This window comes from Coturnix japonica, chromosome 2 (assembly GCF_001577835.2).
Source record: "Coturnix japonica isolate 7356 chromosome 2, Coturnix japonica 2.1, whole genome shotgun sequence".
Lineage (NCBI taxonomy): Eukaryota > Metazoa > Chordata > Aves > Galliformes > Phasianidae > Coturnix > Coturnix japonica.
In genome coordinates this window covers 112641415-112660116 of record NC_029517.1, presented here as the reverse complement: position 1 = coordinate 112660116, position 18702 = coordinate 112641415, and the positions used below count along the sequence as shown (strand labels likewise).

Below are 18702 nucleotides of genomic sequence, written 5' to 3'. Positions count from 1 at the left end.
GGCACACTCTACCATTGTGAGGAGCCCACAACAACTTCTCTCTCTGCCCGGGAGCCCCAAACAAGCAGCCTTCACCTCGCATTGAGAGGCAGCTGCCCGGGGGCAGGGATGACTGGTGAGGACCCGGGGCCCCAGCCGCCGGCGGGAGACTCCGGCTACCCCCGAGCAGGGCGGGAGGCCGCTCCGAGGCCCGCGGAGAGGGAGGGGAGGGCCGGGGGGGAGTGGCCGTGCCGGGCCAGCTTCATAAATAGCCCTCGGCGGGGCGGCGGCGGGAGGAGCCCTCGGAGCCTTCGCCGCCGCAGCCGCCGTCGTCGTCGCAGCTCCGGCCGCGGGCAGAGTCAGCACCGCGGACAGCGCCCCCGCTGAGCCCCTCCGCACCCCCATCATGACGGCGGAGACGCACCTGCAGTGCGTGGAGATCTCGGCCGCCCAGTTCTTCGAGATCTGGCACCACTACGACTCCGACGGTGACTCCTTTCCCCTTCCCGGGGTGGCTGGGGGGAAAGGGGGGCGGCTGGAGGGGGGTATGAGATGGGGAGGCTGGGGGTCACACCACTCCCTGGCTCCCATCCCGCAGCCGGCACGGCCGCACCGCTGGGGTTGAGGTCGGGAGAGCAGTGCGGGAGCAGCTCCGCTGGGAGAACACGGGATAGAGGCATCCCTGGAAGCGCTGAAGAGTGAAGAGAGTTTGGAGGGAGTGGTGACACCAAGCGTAACTCTTTTCGTTGTAGGCAATGGGTACATGGATGGGAAAGAGCTACAAAACTTCATCCAGGAGCTGCAGCAGGCACGGAAGAAGGCAGGCTTGGTAAGTTATCCTTTTGCCCCACTTTTTCCATCTCCTCTGGGAGGGAAGAGTTTTCTTGAGCAAACTCCAGTGCCTCGGTTCCTTTTGTTTCTTATTGCCTTAACACGTCTCATGCACTAGCCTCACGAGGCAGAGAAGTAGATGGGTTAGAAATAAGCAGGTTTTAAACGAAACATTCCTCTGCTTTGGAAAGGTGGTGTCAGGGGTGTCCATTCAGCTGGTGAGCAGGTCTTGTTCACATCTCACCAGGCTCTGAGCTGGTATTGCTCAAAGGGCTTAACTAGAAAAGTCAGAAATGCATGGACATTATCCTTTTTTCATGGGAGGACTCCATCCTATCGCAACCTGATCCAGATACGCACTGATACTTAAAAAAATAAATAAATTTCTTTTAAAAGGGAAAGTAAATAGAAAAGAAAACCTAACTCTTCAAGTTAGTTGGGCTCTTTTAATTTAGTGCTTAATGGACAGTACGGGCTGAAATGCATTCCTGCCCCTTGGTGGTCAGTAAATAGATCTGCAGATGACTGCTAAACAATTTTTGCCCTTTGCCAATGTTGCACACCAGGAATAGGAGTACCAAATCCTGGTAGTTCAGATTGCTAACAGAGACAGCAACGTTTTTGACGGTCTTGTCAAAGCAATTCTATGCATGAGCTATTAATGTTTTAATTACAAAATTCCTCCAAACTATACCCACTTGGGAAAATAAAGAGAGTGCAGAGAGGAAGAGAGATGGAGAAAGAGAGGGGAATGATTCCACAAAAAGATCTGGATTTAAATATAAGTGAATCTTTTTAACAAATAAATTATGGGTAATCAGTATCTAAAACAGGCTACTTAGCACCAAATTCAAATATATAACATTACCAAGTCTATTCAAGTCAGTCCATGCTAAAATACTTCTGAATAACAGAAGGGTAAAAAAATAGCCAATTAGCATGTGTGCATGGTGAAAATAAATTATTATTTTATATTAAAAAAAAACCAACAAACACAACCCTCTAAATTGAGCGATAACCTTTCAATAACTTACCTTAATATTGCTTTATATTTTAGAAGCAAGTGAAAAAACCAACAATCACATGCTTAAATTTTGTGGAAAATCTTCTTGTGGTTCTCTTCTCAGTAATTCTATGAGTGCAGACTTCACACACTTGAAAATCTGTCTCCCAGCAATGCCTCGTTTCTACAGTCTTACTACCAGTGAATTCTTACAGCAATTGCTGTAGATACTAATTTTCATGAGTGTTAATAAGTACAGACTAAAATTTCAAAAAGCCTCAAAAAACCATACAGAAAATTGGTTTTCACAGGGAATAGGTGTTTTGTTTGTTGGTTTTTTTTTTTGGTTTTTTTTTTCCCCCCCACAGAAAAACTAAGATATTTCAATAGAAAACATCTCTTTTCCATAGAGAAGTGCAGGAAACTTATGTTTATTTGTTCAAAAGAAGATGCTAAATCTTGTTTATATTTAGTATCAATGGCATTCTCGGTAGAAATGCTGAAAATATTTAGGAATTTGAAAAATGAATTAAAAGCCTGAAGGAAAAATTCTAGTTACTTCAAAATCAGACTAATTTCCCTCTCAAAAGTAGTGTGCATCTCTTAAAAATAGCACTTGCTTAAAGTGACAGAGAAGAACTTTGCAGAACTGTTCTTATCTGCTACATTTCATAACTCATTCTGTTTTTTGAGTAACCTCTCCCTATATCTCACACTCTATTTTAAAAATTCTCAGGTGCTTAATTAAGCTTTCTTTTGCCATTTCTCTGAATCAAGCCTCATTTTGGAATGTTCTTTTGAAAAGAGCAATTCACAGTAGCAACATCAAATTTAGTACACGGTTTATTGTCTCTGCTTCGTAGACGTTACCTTGATCTCTGAAGTCTTTTTCTGGATTATGGGTATATGTCATTTTAGGTTTCAAATCTAAGCTGATTCTTGGATTTGAAGGTTCATTTGCCAAACAAGCATCTCATTAGTGCATCTCTTTCTTGTGGGATGCTAATTCAGTAGCTTTAAATTTCTTTTCTTTTGCCAGAAGGGACACATTGAGAAACTAGTGTAGGTTATATGTCATTTCCTTGTCTGTCCTTCCCTTAACACACCAAAGCTTCTTTGTCATCATTAACTTCTGTATTTCAAGTCACTTTCCTGCTCACTATTTTTGAAATATTCAATTATGCATTCTTCATAGCTGGATTTTACATCAGTCATGCCATATGCATTAAAGAATCACATTGATTCTGTCATTGAATAGGATGGTTTAACATTTCCAAGTATTATTCCCAGCTACAGAGAGCTGTTCTAATTATATTCTAATTCTAATCTTTTTATTAATCCACTCAGTAAGCCTGTACTACTTTCGCAGATGCTTTTTCTAAGATGGAGCAATAGCATGCAATTTGATTGATATTACCCCCTTTGCTGGAACTGCCAATGTTCCAGAGGATAGATGTGTACTAGGTTTAAGGGATTGGGCTTCTCTTTGGTCACACTGTGTGTTTTCTTTTCATGCACTGTGGTAGCTGGTGATTTGATCTGACATACTTATTTTGAAAGAACCGACACTTTTTTAAAGATAAAACCTGTATAATATATAGACAGAGCTTCCATTTGCTGTGCCCTACTTTTTATGCAATACCTTCTCTAAGTGTGCCAGTTATGAGAAGTACTTGTGGAGTGTGAGTGACACAGAAATCAATACAGGGTTGATGAGTTGATCTTGGAAAGTTTCTCCACATCTGTTAACTCACTTTCTCTACATATACAGATGAGGACAGTATTTCTCAATATTTCAATATTAATTTCAATATTTAATAGACATTTATGAATGCTGTTATGTAAGAGCCTCTGTAGTGCCATCTATCCTTACATTTCAAAAATCATTCCAAAACAGAGCTGTTTTTTCTACAGCTCCTCTTGGTTGAGCAAGTGACTCTTAAGCTTTAGGAGGGAAGATGAAGGTGTGAAGGGCTGTTTTCTTAATTTCAAGCATTAAGCAACTACACTTAAGTTCAAATACATTTTTTGACTGAACACGTATCTGAATAACACAACTTGTCAGCTACCTCAAAAGCAGCTGAAATGAGTACCAAAAAAAAAAAGGAAAAAGACTCTTTCTGGACTATGTACTAGAGGACAAGCACAAGCATCCTGTTTCATTTAGCCTCTAAGCAGCTATGCCTTCTGTTGGCACTGTGGAGGTGATACTAGAAGAATTAGCAAAACATTTAACAAGGACTAATTAAAATCCGGGTGTCTAAATTCTCCATTCCAACTGCTAAGCAAACTTATGCCCACTTTGGGATCATTAGATGAGAGGTGACATTGAACTGCATTGTATTAATAACTACATCTCTAATTAAAGCTGTGGCAAATTACTAACCTGCCATGGATGACTTTGACATAAATAGGATACTAGGCCATGATTGCATCATCAGAAAGAACTGACATTTAAGTTAGCTTTTGAAGTTGAAATTTGGGACAAACTTCAACAGACTTTGTACAGCTGAGAGTCCCTGTGTCTCCAGTGAGAAATTCACATAGGTCCTATATAATCATAACTATTAGAGCAACTGAAATTTTATTTTTTATAAATAGTCTTCATCTATAAGCACAGAATTTTCAGTTATTTTAATATAGCTGTAGTCCTGATTCTTGCTGCATGGTTTTACTAGCTCAGACTGATAAGAAATACAAGTGAAAATAGAAGTTTAATCAGTAGTGAAAGTTGATGGCAGCTCATTGCAAGGCAAAGCAAGTCCAGTGAAATTGTCAAATCAGATGTTTAAAATATTCATCCTGATGCTGGTACCTTTGCTGTAGCTTAGGCTGACGACGGCCTTTGAGTACAAATATATAGTAGGAGCCATAATTTATACAAGAAATAAACAATTATGCTGGATTTACTATGTCAGATTTAAGGTGCTGCTCAAAGTTGTCTCTCTCCCAAACCTCTCTTTCTAAATTACAGCAGTGACATTTGGATTCTATTTTCATGATTACTAAATACTAAACAGTGAGGAATACAATATTCTGATTAGTTCTTTTAGGGCTAAAAAAGCATCCATTATTTGGGTAAAAAAAGCTCAAAGATGTGGAAAGGCCGTATTGATATTCAGAGCTATTGGACTGAAATGTTCCTTACTGAGGAGGATTTTGCGCTGTCTTCAAGTTTGTCATTTAATACTGAAAACTGAGAAAACTGATTAATAATTGCCCATGAACTTCACTGTCATCCTCTTAAACAAATGAACTGTTACATGTATCTTTCAACACATCTGTCTTCTCAATTTCTTTATTCTGTAAACTAAAATAAGAGTTCTAAGTATCTAGAAACCAGTCACTCACCTTGACTATAATATCACCCCTTAGGAAGTAAAATTTATCACAATGATTTTATCCATCCAAAAAAAATTATTCAATTTCACTTCAACTTGAGGCATCCAGATACAATTAAGTTTGAATATTTCATCAAATGTGGTAAATTTATTGACAACTAATAGAATATTAAAGTACTTTGCATGTGTTTCTCCGCATCTGAAAAATATTGATTCTCCCATTGTAACTTCACAGGACTTAACACCCGAAATGAAAGCCTTTGTGGAACAGTATGGCAAGGCTACTGATGGAAAAATAGGAATCGTTGAGGTAAGATAGTCGCCCTATAATGACTAACGCATTTACTTATAGAAAATGCATTTAGCACAGAACAGTATGGGCATATTTGTAAATAGTTTGGATTTTTAGCAAAACAGAAAATTTCTCTGAGAATCCTTGGTGGTTTTTTTCACTAATGATTTTTTTTTTTTTTTCCTTACCCAAAAGCAAAATATTCCTTATCCTTTGCCAGATATTTAACTACACTTCGTTTAACTTTGCATGTTTGATTCAGTATAAATAAACGTCAACAGCAATTTAGTTTTCCTTTAAAGCAGCTTAAGGCTCTATTTTAGGAATCTAAATTGTGGAGGGTAATATGATTTATTTCTACATATGATTTTGAACTAACACTCTCACCGCTCCTGTGGTTAGGTAACTTGAAAGTGAATGTAATTGGGCAGTCACTATGTGTAGTCAGTGCACATTGCAGTGTGGCAAAATAAGATGTTAGTCATGGCAAACAAACAAAATTTTAGAAGTAGTTGTGATCCAGCCTTTTCTTTAACTAAACCTGAGGCAGAATATTCCCATTCCTTCCTACAGTTTCTAAAAAGGACAAAGATGCAGTCAGCCAACCTTTTCTACACTTAACGACTCTCAACAATTGTATAGTTTAGATGACTTTCTAGGAAGTAGAGAACCACTGTGTTTTCTCATGCTTTCATTGTCCAAAAATCAGAAAGGAGAGTTCATTGGGTTACAGCTTGAGTAACGACTATTTCAAGTCTAAATCTACTACTCATGTCACGCTGAGTGCAGTAAGACTGCAGTTTTATTATAAAATGTGATTATTATTATTTTTTTTTGATAGAATGAAATATGATCTAGAGCTAATAAAGAAACAACTGGAAGCAAGCTAGATCTGCAAAATTTCTACAGTGACCAACCTTGGGTCAGTAGCTATTTTTAAAATAGGAGACAGAATAGGGCCTGTAAAACTCAGTTGGATGTATCACTATTGATATAATACGTCACTTCTGGATATCATCTTTTCTCCTCAGTCATGTGTCTGAATTGAAAATACTTGTTTATATGAAAACATAGGTATGACTAAATGATGGAAACACAGTTTCTTTTACTTTTGGTTACAAGTGATTTTAAAAAGCATCTTTTGACAACACTTAGCACTACAAATTATTTTTGCGCTACCAACTGCTCACCCGTTTATTATTGAACAATCCCATTTAATTTAGTACTTTTGAATTGTGTAATAGCAAGCATTATGCAAGAAGAATGAGTAGACAGTGCCTGCAGTGACTGTTGTTCTTTACTTAGGGAAGACTGAGAGTTTTGCCTTTCAAGTTCTATTTCTGATTGTACTATTGACTTAATGCGTAAAGGTGAGCAAATCCCACAGGGCCTAATACGGTAAGGTGCTTACCACCTCCAGTGAGCTGCCAAGCATACTCAGCATCCACTGAAGCCACTGAATAATGACAGCACTCAGTTTAGTGACTGAAGGGACTCTCTCTCCTAATATAGCAGTTTCCTAACCCAATATCTATATTTTATTTCACTGACATCAGCATGAAGCTTGATTTGGAAAGTGCTGATGGGACTCAGCCTAAGTTTTACATGCAGTACAATATTAAAGTTGGTATTTGGACTTGATTCTCCTTTCTTATAAATAAGAATGCCCAGCAATTCCAGATTGCTCCTATTTACATAACACAATAAACACTTCTTCTGAATTAAAAAAAATATAATTATATACATATATATATATATATATATATATAATGTATATATACACACACACATATATATGTATACATATACATATACATGTATAGGCATTTGGATTCCCACCCATCAGACTGGATACCCCAGCACATGAAGGAAAATGTCTTTCACATGATGAGTTTTGTGGGCTGAGATCAAGAGGACGCCTGGGTGGCTTTGTAGAGGGAGGAGTGGATTTTAAGTTTAGTGTTCAGATTAAATGTCAGCTTTGTCTTTGGAAACACGCTATACTTTGTCCTCTAGGTCTTAGCCAGCATCCACAAGCTAAATGCAGAGCCAAACCTCTATACTTGTTTATTATTTTGTAAGAGACCTTTCTTTCACCTTCTGTATTCATTCAGGTCAATGCTTAGATTAAAATGTAGACGTGGAACATGAATTTTTGAGACTCAGTAATTCCACATTCACATCCTTTGACACTTGCTTCAACCATAAAATAATGGTTTACGACCATAAAATATTATTTTTACTCCCAGTCTCCTTTATAGGATTTTGACAAGAAAATTCACTGAATTATATGAAAGGAATCTTAGTTACCAATATTTATTTAAAGAATGATTTCTAGAAAATAGTTCTTATATTGTCTTAATTACTAGATTATTTTTGTCTGCTAGGTAATCTATAAAGATCTACCTCAGCCTACACCTGAATAGAGAGAGCAAAGTCAATCTTGGGCTTTGCTGTTGTTCTCTCTTACAAAAGCAGTGGAGTGCACAGAAGAACAAATTGCTGCTTCTACCACGTGTAGGAACTCATAGAACTCTTACTCAGGCACACTCACAGTATGTCCTTCCTCACAAAGAAGTCAAGCAGCAGATTCCCATCTTTCCTCTCCGTAGCAGTGACTAGAAAGATCCCTATCCCTTAGCAGTTGATGCAAAAGCTAGGAGAACTGGACTTCTCTTTAGTTTGTGTTACGCTAAAAGGCATGAAAGAAGGAAGGCAGGAAAGACTGTTGACAGGAACCTGAGCTAATATTGGATATTGAGCTACTGCACCTTTGTAGTGTAAAAGCCTGTGCTTTTCCTCTGAGCGTGACCTACAAAGGGCAGGAGGTGCAGTTTAAAATATGGCAATTTTCTTCCAGAAGTTATACGAGTCTGTGCCTTGTAGCCAGATTGGTATTGCTAGTAAGCTGTTCATGATTCTTTGGAAGGGTCCCATTGTCATAAGCAGTCTCTTTCCAAAACTGTGTGTTTTTATTAGTTCTTCCATTCAGTGTTTGCTGTTGAGCAGCACTGCCGATTTACTCCATAAGTCAGAGCTTCTCATGGGAGAAATATGGAAAATTTTCCATAAATTAGTACTAAATTCCACACATTTAGCTTTTACACCCATATGAATACATACTTATCCATTATTTGCTATTTATAACAGAGTAGATTTCAAAAGCTGCTGACAAAAACACATTGTTTAAGTTGATTAGGTTTGCTGTTCCGCCATTTAGCAAAAGCACTCAAAACACTCTGATGTGCTTGGCGGTCTGTAATCAATGCCTCTGTTCTGCAGGAAGAGTACTTTGATGTGTGTTTGCAGTTGTACAAGCACTCAATGAATATGACTGACTTCTTGAACAGATAATTTTAGAGAAACTAGAGATCTGTTTCCATATCCTTGTTGCCTATGGAGTGAGAGGGAGAGCTGAAGTCACCTGCAGCACCGGGAACCCCCAAAAAAACCTGAGCAGTTGGGTGATAGCACTGAATGAGGCAATAGCAGAACAAGAAATCTGAGTGTGTGAAATGAATGCACAGAAACATGAATGTGAATACAAATTTAAGATGGGGGTACAGGAAGTCTGCAGATGTCATTTTTCATAAAGAATGAAGCTGAGAAATCTTACTTTCCCTGTTTTCTCTTCCTCGTAAGCACAGCTGGTCTATTCTTCAAGTTAAAATTTTCTCTAATCAAAACATATTTCATACATTTTAAGCACAGAAAAAGAAATATTGGGCTTTTGTTAAAAACAAATCATGATTTTACTTTAAATTATATAGCACACTCTTCATCTTCTACATTTGTCACTTGCCAAAATTGAGTTATAGTAAATGAACATTTTCAAAAATCAGTACAATAATGTCTGATTTTAAAAAAGCCTTTTGTAACACAGAGGCATTGGAAAAAAAACACCCTTGATTCTGTGGGGCTAAAAGTCATTTTGATGTCCTTCTGATATTTGTAGCTCTTCTTGAACACATTTCCGTACCTGACAAATGACGACTGGTAGCCATCCCCTTGCCCTACCAATTTTCATGTACTCTCTTTTATTCCTGTTTATTTTTCTGCTCTCCTTATGTGTGTATTCCTGCCTCTTTTTCCTCATACTCAGAATGTAGTAGTATTCTTTCTCATTTTCTTAATTTTCGTGGTCCTTCACACATTAAACATTTTTGTTTCATGCTTTCCCTTTCACAGTGATTCTGAGGCATTCACCACAGATCCTGACTATGGATAGGTCGATTTTTTAATCTTTATTCCTTCAGTAAACTGCTATTTCACTGCCTTATCTCACACCTCATTTCTGTTTGAGGTGGATGAATATGAAAATGCTGTGAGCCAGAAGCCTTTTGGAGGTATCATCCTGATGATTGGGATTATGGGATGAAGGTTCTTGTGCGGCTACATTAGGACAGTAGGACCACAAAGAACTTCACAACCTTTTAAATGTGTCGTACTCATTCAAAAGCTCATCTGGCCTAATGGAAAATCAGAATTTAATTTCTTTTTTTAAATCCGTCACAGCTTGCTCAGGTGTTGCCAACGGAAGAGAATTTCCTGTTGTTCTTTAGATGCCAGCAGCTAAAGTCAAGTGAAGACTTCATGCAGGTACCCTGTGAAAATTTTCCTTCTGTAAAATCATCCTAAGACCTGATTGCTGTAAATTCATTATCAAATTATCTGATTGCAGACATGGAGAAAATATGACAGTGACCACAGTGGCTTCATTGATTCTGAGGAACTTAAGGTAAGCTGATACTTATGAGTGTGCACAAAATGTGATTCAAGATTGGATTACAGACATTGGATCTGTTTGTTCATACCCACTGGTACATAATTTTGCATTTCAGACATGACTGAAAGCAATATGATTAGCTGGTGTTTTTGTCACCAGTAAATCATTTAAAGTGCATCTCTAATCTGATAAATGTTTCCAAAAATGTGTTTTAATTCAGATGAATATTTGTCTCAAGTGACTTTAGATGGCTGATGCTCTCACTGAGAAGTAGGAAAGATGATTTCTGCCCCTGGAAACCAGACAGTTCTGTATAAGACACACTGCTCTTCTTAGAGGCTGTTTAGGGTAGAGATCTGGTTTTCCGATGTTGTTTGTTTTGTGGGTTTTTTTGTGTTTTTTTTTCTCTGTTTTTGGTCTTTTTTTTTCCCCCTAAGGGCATCATTACTATTAATCATTATGCTACTGGGCAGCTTGTGCTCTCTCAAGTATCACAGAACTTGTTCAGTTTCCACTGTGCTACTGTTAACACAGCTGGAATTGTCTTCCCCTTGCTCAGCTAACTTGGTGGGAGTTAGCTATCTGTTCTGAAATGCATAAAAAGGGCAGAATCATTCCATTAGTCACCTCAGTCTTACAGAATTAACAAAACTTGAAACTAGAATGATTTACCCAAGTCTTGAACATAACAGGAATTTGTAGATGATGAATCACAGAGTCACAGGATCACAGAATGGCTGAAGCTGGCAGGGCCCTCTGGGCCATCTCTCCCACCCATGCTCCAGCAGGGACACTGACAGCAGGGGGCCTAGGCCCATGGCCGGGTGGCTTCTCAAGGTTTCCAAGGAGGAGACCCCACAGCCTCTGGACAGCCTGTGCCAGTGCTCTGGCACTGCACAGTACAGCAGTGCTGCCTGCTGCTCAGAGGGAGCCCCTGTGCTCCAGTTTGTGCCCACTGTCTCTTGTCTTCTTTGCACCTTCCCTTCAGGTTTTTATAGACACTGATGAGATTCCCCTGAGCCTCCACCTTCAGGCAGAATAATTTGATCTCTCTCAGCTGTCCATATAGTCATTGTCATATAGGCAAGCTGTCCATATACAGCAGACTCTGAGTAGAAAGGAGCATTTTTCCACAGTTCAGTTGCTGTAGCTTATATTCAGAGGAATCAAAACCATTCATAGCAAGAGACCTAGCAGTGTTTATCCAACTAGTTTGGACTATTGTGTTCAATTTATTCCTTTTCTCTTCCTCTTTGAATTTGATATCTGTATGGCATTTGCCAAGGAATCCCCCTCAAGGTAGCCTGCAGACAGACAAGCCCATTCTGCTGCTGCCTGCTCACAGCATACTGGTGTATCAGTATGTTGCCAACTGCTAAAACTTAAAATAGCCTTTAAAAGGCAGGGCTGATGTAGGGACAGTTGAAGAATTAAGAATTTTTAACTGGATCCCTAATGGTCGTATCTCTAATGTGCTATGAGATCTCAGAGAAACAGAGAATCAAGTCTCCAAATATAAGACATAAATGAGAAGTTTAAGTTTTAGAAATAACTGGTATTTTTTGCCAAGCCCAAACATTTTAAATATTTACTATGTAAGGATTAATGATTAATCATTGATCTTTGTAAAATTGTTTTGATGTTGGTATCCAAGTTTTCCAAGGAGTCTCAAGGTTAATTAGTTTAATTTACTGATAGATCGGATTAGGAAGAAGTATGCTTAAGCGCCAAGCCATTTCTTCCACATTCACATTACAACAAATGTCATACATTGTATAATGCTTTATGAAAGTGTGTATTATAGTTGAAATTATCATAGAGAAACTGTTACAGACCTAACTGTTAATTGTTATGCCTTTTCTTACTATTTTGAACCGCAACAATAAAAATTAATGTGGGAGAAAAGTAGTATTTCCCATTACTCTAATTTGAAGTTAGCAAGTCAAGCATTTTATACTACAGATAAAAATTCTCCTGTTACACTCTCTTTATTTTAACAGAGTTTCTTGAAAGATTTATTACAGAAAGCAAATAAGCAGATTGAAGACTCAAAGCTAACAGAATATACGGAAATAATGGTAAGATTATATAAAGGCATATTTCATCAAGACTGTGTTTATCTTCAGCTGCTGGAAGGTTCCAAATTACTTGGGCCCCACTAAGTCATAATCAGGCCAAATCAGGCTGCTGTGTCATTGCAGTTCAGATATGACATCAAGTACTGCAAGTACTTCTGTAGTTGTGCAGTTTTCAGTGCTGCTACAGAAATGCTCAGGGACTTTGAACCTTCTCGGTGCTTATTAAACAGTAGATCCTGTCACAGTGTGGTGCAAAGAATGTTCCTGTTTTACTTCCCCTTTCCATTAAGGGTAAAACCAAAGTCTTCAGAGTTCATAGGAGAAAAACCATGCTTGTCATAAGATTAATTACATCCCTGGCCTTAAATCAGTTTTTTCCTTGGGGAATTCCTTCCATCCACCACTATTGTGCTGCATGGTATAGACCACTATTGGTATCATCTGAAGGGAAATTTCAAGATGAAAAAGACTCAGAACTCTTGTTCTCATGAAATTTCTAACACTGCACTTTTGTTTTCCTGTTTTGGTTTCATCCCAAAATATTTTTAGCCATCAAAAACATGCTGGCTAAATACACAAGTGCTCAAAGTGGCCTGAAGTCTGAGAACGGTTGTTCAATACTTGTTTCTTTCCTGACAGCCGTCTGCTGGTTTGTTGTACTAGTACAAGCCATTTACCTAAATTTACATTTAGTAAGTGTCACTGTTTATTCCCTGGTGAAGATAAAACACATTTCCCATTCATTTAAGGATTTTTTGGACCTTTGTATTTAAGTGCCTCTTCAGAGAGACACATTGACAAAGAATTAAGAGCAATAAGAAAGAACTTTTAAAGCCAGTTCTTCCGTAATCTCCCCAGATACTCAGAACTAAGACTAATGGAAAACATACAGCATCCAGAAGCTGCAGGCAGGCACAGCCACCTACTAACAACCTATCAAAATAATTGACATTACAGCTCCCACTGTTTACTTCCTCCAAATGTAACTCCTTCATGTGAAATGCATGCAAAGCAGATGCTTTTATACAAGGAAGGGAGGTGTTAGAAGGAACCAGGGTGTTAGGCAGAAATGAATGTTTATAGAATTGGTCTCTTTTTCTGTTCTCCATTGCCATTTATCGTACATTAGAAAAATGAAAACGAGTCTTCTTTCATGGCATTATTTCTGTATTTGAAAGGATGTACACTTACCTCAGTACACTATTCAACTTTTCCTCTTATCTAAAAATTACATCTGGAATTACTGTGATTGAAAATGACGGGATGAGTGTGGGTGGTGGTGTTTGTTTTCAGTACCATGACTAAAAATGTTTTGTACAGTTTGCTGCTTTTGTGTCTCTTATACAGCAAAGGCAAAATACTATTTGAAAGTAGAAAAATTGATCTGCATAGATGGAAAAAAATGGGAGAGGAAGTTCCATGAAGGAATAATATCTCCAGCTATTTCTAATAACAAATATATGCAGCAGGAACTCATCTTTTCAAGGGCTGAATGGAAAGCACTCTAAACCAATATTATGATTAGGAGCAATTAGCTTCTTTACTGTGTTAATTAATTGCAATTAATAATATAAAGATATATCCTCTTCCAGCTCAGGATGTTTGATGCAAACAATGATGGAAAGTTGGAGCTTACTGAACTGGCCAGGTATGCCTCTTGTCTCCTTTCACAGCAAATATCACACACCAATTACAGTAAATATGTTGACCTTTGTTTTTTTGTCTCCAAAGGCTACTCCCAGTACAGGAAAATTTTCTTATTAAATTTCAGGTAAGAATATTCATTGTCTTATGGTTAAACTGTTAGTATTACACATACTCAGTGACATAAATGGATTCTTTCTTTTCCTTTTGGTGTTTAGGGTGTCAAAATGTGTGCAAAAGAGTTCAACAAAGCCTTTGAGATGTATGATCAAGTAAGTCTTTAGAAAGCCTTTTTATTAATTGATTAGTCTGATGGCACTTATTTTCTGAATTTGTGGAAAACCTCTGAAAAGGAGAATAAATGCCTGATATTCCCTTTAATGTTATTTTTCAGGATGGCAATGGATATATAGATGAAAATGAACTTGATGCACTACTGAAGGATCTCTGTGAAAAGAACAAAAAGGTAATCCTAGAGGGCTTTCTTCCCCTTAGAGATTAGATTTAATTTGGATTTTAAGGACACTTTAATCCACTCAATTAAGATAAATATAGAACTCCTAAGTCATAATTCCTGAAGTCAAGGCACAACTAAAAATCTTGGCAGAAGTCATAGCAGTGTAAAGCCTTAACTAAGGGAATTGTGATTACACAGCAACACTGTCAAAACCTTGCTTATGAGGCATCAGCTCTCAGCACTCCCACATGTGCCTATAACACGGATCATGTAAATATACAACAATATTTTCCATGTGTTACTGTTAGAAAGGCTGAGAACCTCCTTTTTTTTTCTTCTTTTTTTCTTTTTTTCTTTTTTCCCCTCCTTTTTTTCTGCCATTGGCAGCAAACCTGTTCATGCTGGTAACTAAACAGGATTATAAAGCATTATCTGTTCTTTAAATAGGAATTAGACATTAACAACCTTGCAACATACAAGAAAAGCATCATGGCCTTGTCTGATGGAGGAAAGCTTTACCGAGCAGAACTGGCTCTCATTCTCTGTGCTGAGGAAAATTAAAACTCTTCTCTCATGTCCACTTAACTAGTGATGTATTCTATCTACACAATAACTGTGCACTATAAGGGAGTAGGCTGTATTTTTAAACTGCATATAGAAAATTAGCCAGGATGTGTGGCACATTCCTTTAAGTTCATTTCTATACTGTTTGTAATGTACAGTTTTTGTAACAATGAGATTGATAAAGAGAATGTCTATGTTTGGGCCAGTCTGTATATTCAAAAGAAACTAAAACATGTTGGGGTTGGATTTTTTTTTTCCTTTAGCTTTTTTTTGGCTCTTTTTTTTTTTTTTTTTTTTTTTTTTTTTGCTTTCATGAACATGCCTGAAAAAATATTACACCTGCCGATGTTGTTGTGGTCATCATATCCTTTGACACTTGCAACATTTTTCCTTGTTGAACTACGTAAGAAAAGGCCTAGAAATCTCTCCCCCACTTACAACTACACGTTTGGGTTTTTTTGTTGGTTTTTTTTTTTTGTTTGTTTGTTTGTTTGGGTTGGTTTTATTTGTTTGTTCATTTGTTTTAATGTACAATACAAATTCTGAAGAAATGTGATTTAGGTTGGAATAGGAAAAAGAAGTAGGCATGTCTACACTTCAAGAAGTTACCAAGAAATATTTCCAGCAGTCAAACCACCCACTTACAGGTCTGTGCTGTCTGTAGTTTTTCAACTACTCTTCTCACTATGAACTCAAAGTATATAGAGGAAGCATTTATCTGGGATAGATCTCCACGCAGTAGTTGACAAAAATATACTGTTTTCAATCTTGCTGTTTAACTTTACTGAATTAAAACATAGGCACTTCAGAAACAAATGCCTTTAATCTGTCTTGGAATCCTGGCTAAATGACAGGTAGCATAGTTAATACACAGATTAACATATGACATTATAAGTGTACCTTTCATGACTATTGCTGTGTCAGAGAATATGACAATCCATTTTCTAAACTATTTTCACATTTTGCAGGTTATATTATTCTAGTAAACTGCTGTTTTTACATCATATTCTGTGTAATCTATAATTAAATTTAATATCCTAAGACTATTGTTGTCTACTTTGTCTATCTCCTGGATGTTCTTTTCTGTACCATATAAAGGAAAAAAACAATTATTTTGAAAAAGTTGTGCCTCCTTGGATCTTACACTGAGTTATTAATCTCTAATAATACTAATAAAAGTTAACACTAAAATAAACACAAGACCTAGTGAAGATTTTATAACAGTTTATTAATTCAGTTTACCAGTGTTCTGCTTTTTATTAAGCTAGAGAGGTATTTTTGTAAATGTGAGATATAATATGGAACAAGCTCTTTCTTCTTCCTTTTATTTTTCTTTTCTTTTTAATTAATTATTATTGGGTTTTTTTTTCTTTTTTTCTTTTTTTCTTTTTTTTTCTTTCTTTTGGTCTGGCTGTTTTATTTCACACCATTTTTGTACCAACACCTCCATGAACATCCAGGCCTTTGCACTCAGTATACACTGATGTAGAAAGGAAATTGGGCTGTGTCTTAAAGTCATTAAATCTGTATTGCTTCCATACACAGAAAGCTGTTTCAGAAGCAGGTTAGAAGATTAGCTTTATATAACTTCTCAAATGCATCTCTTACTTAACAAGCAGAAGGAAATGCATTTTATTTGAAATGTATCTCATGCAGTGAGGCTTAGATCCTTCAAGATTATTTTGGCACTGAAATCCCACTGAAATTAATCCATGACCTCAGGTGAACTCAGGCAACTAAATGCCATTTCAGAAACAGCCTTATGGCCCCAGGCTCCCTCAGCCTTGGCTGTGGCATGTAATGGAGTGTAGGATGGGGCCTTGCTGAAGAAAGGCACAAAAACTGAAGTAAGATTAATTTAGCTCATTCCCATGGCTTTACTCCCACTCCACACATTGATTTAACTTCTCACCTGCTTGTTCGCTCTATGCAATGTGAAATACAATTGTGTATGTAAAGTGAAGGAATAGCGAATAGATTATCTGCCTATCAGTACAATAAATGATTGATATTGTTCCTCTTGTGCAGCTGAAACCCTGGATTTTGACTTATTTTAACATTTTAACACTTAAGAAAAAAAAATTGTATGCAAAATATGATGTAACATGACTGTTTGCTAAAATCACTACAGTGGAAGATAAGGTATGTAAAGTGTTTTGACAAAAAGTCATCACAGAATCTGAGATATGCCTTCCTGAGCATGAGCAAAGTTACTTGTCAAAGGCATGTTCTGAAGTCAAGCTGCCCTTACCGCTGCTGGTAATTTTCTCCCTCCATACAACAGTTCTCAGCTGCCTGCAGAGCAATGTTTCTTCCAGTATCTTCTCATGAATAAAACTTGAATTAAAAGATAATGATTCAACTACACCATTCTTCAAAAAAAAAAGCTAAATTTATGACAAACAATTCAGCTAAGTCAAAGCTGCTGTAAGATCTCCATACATTCAAATCTCTTCAGTGCTCTTGGACAGAGCTCTTAGAACTGCTAGGGTTGGGGCTGAACAAGGGTCAATAAGAGAGGTGATGTTGAGGAAGACTGCAAGCTTCTTTCTTTTGGCAGGCATTCAGCGAAACAGATTTTCTAATCATTTTACAGTGGAAGGCAGCAAAAGTTTCCTAATTCTCAAAGAAGACAAAAATCCAGCATCTATTTGGCCCTTTTAAAAACCTTTGACATTATAAATGCCCCATCTGCTAATGTAAACCTTAGCAGTATCCAGACATCCCACTGGTGCACCTCAGGGAGTCTCACTTGATTGCAAGTCATCAGCCACTGACGTTTTGATGTAAATCATTGCCCATTATAGAGAAGACCAAGAGAAGTTTCACTGATGATTTTAACAAGAGCAAACACAGGCTTTGAAGCAAGCAATTTAGCCTTCATCCTCTGCTTCACATTTGTATCCTGAACAGATCATGTTCACAGCATCACTGCTGCGGTCTAATCACCATAGATCTCAAATTAGGAAATCACATATTTTTTTCAAAGAATACACTGGCAAGCTTCAGAAAGTTCTGAGCAGCATATTGTGTACTGTGGACATGTCAAATAGAGATCAGAGCCAGCAGCACTTTTGCACCAAATGAATCTCATCTCACAAAATACCTGCTGCTGGAACTCAGCATTCACGAGGATTGTTTATTCCATTAGACATTAGCTTTTTCTAATTAATTTCCACCTGTTATCTTGTTCATATTAAGCCCTCATTGTAATGTTTGGATGTAGTCACTGGTAGTTGAGGTGAACCAAAATCCACACCTACCTGTAATGTCAGCAAGAAGGCTCAGAATCCATACATAGGCACCGAAATATATGTAGCCCGAACTTCTGTATTGCTGAACATTCCCAAACCCGACTGAAATTAACTGAAGTTGCTCTGCACCAATTAAAAGCAGGGAAAGCACTGAAATCCCAAAGATCATTTTCTTTTAATGCACATTAAATTATCATAAGAAAGACTAGAATTTTTACCTGGGTTGGAGTGAGGTTCCAAATTTACTCATTACAACACAAAATTGCTCCACAGATAAAGGAAATTTGGACTTCACTGACTTTACTTACGTGTGTGTTATCAGCATGCAAAAAAATAAAATAAAATATCACAGAATATTCGGAGTCAGAAGGGACTCATAAGGATCACGGAGTCTCCAGCTTGGCTTAGAAAGGACCACTCAAAATTAAAACCCCGTGTTTTAGAACACTGCCCAGATGCTTCCTGAATTCCAGCAGATTCCAGCCATGCCCACTGCCCTGTGCAGCCCATTCCGTGCTCACCGCCCTCTGGTG

General features: G+C 37.7%; 1 protein-coding gene across 1 annotated transcript; it reads left to right on the top strand.

Annotated features, from left to right (window-relative positions):
- Positions 1–263: 263 nt before the first annotated feature.
- On the top strand, positions 264–16949 carry CALB1 (calbindin 1). Its single transcript, XM_015855985.2, has 11 exons — positions 264–467; positions 732–808; positions 5390–5464; positions 9962–10045; positions 10128–10184; positions 12173–12250; positions 13843–13898; positions 13982–14021; positions 14113–14166; positions 14289–14360; positions 14799–16949. The coding sequence occupies exons 1-11, from the start codon at positions 386–388 to the stop codon at positions 14910–14912; spliced, it is 789 nt and encodes a 262-aa protein (XP_015711471.1). The 5' UTR covers positions 264–385; the 3' UTR covers positions 14913–16949.
- Positions 16950–18702: the final 1753 nt, after the last annotated feature.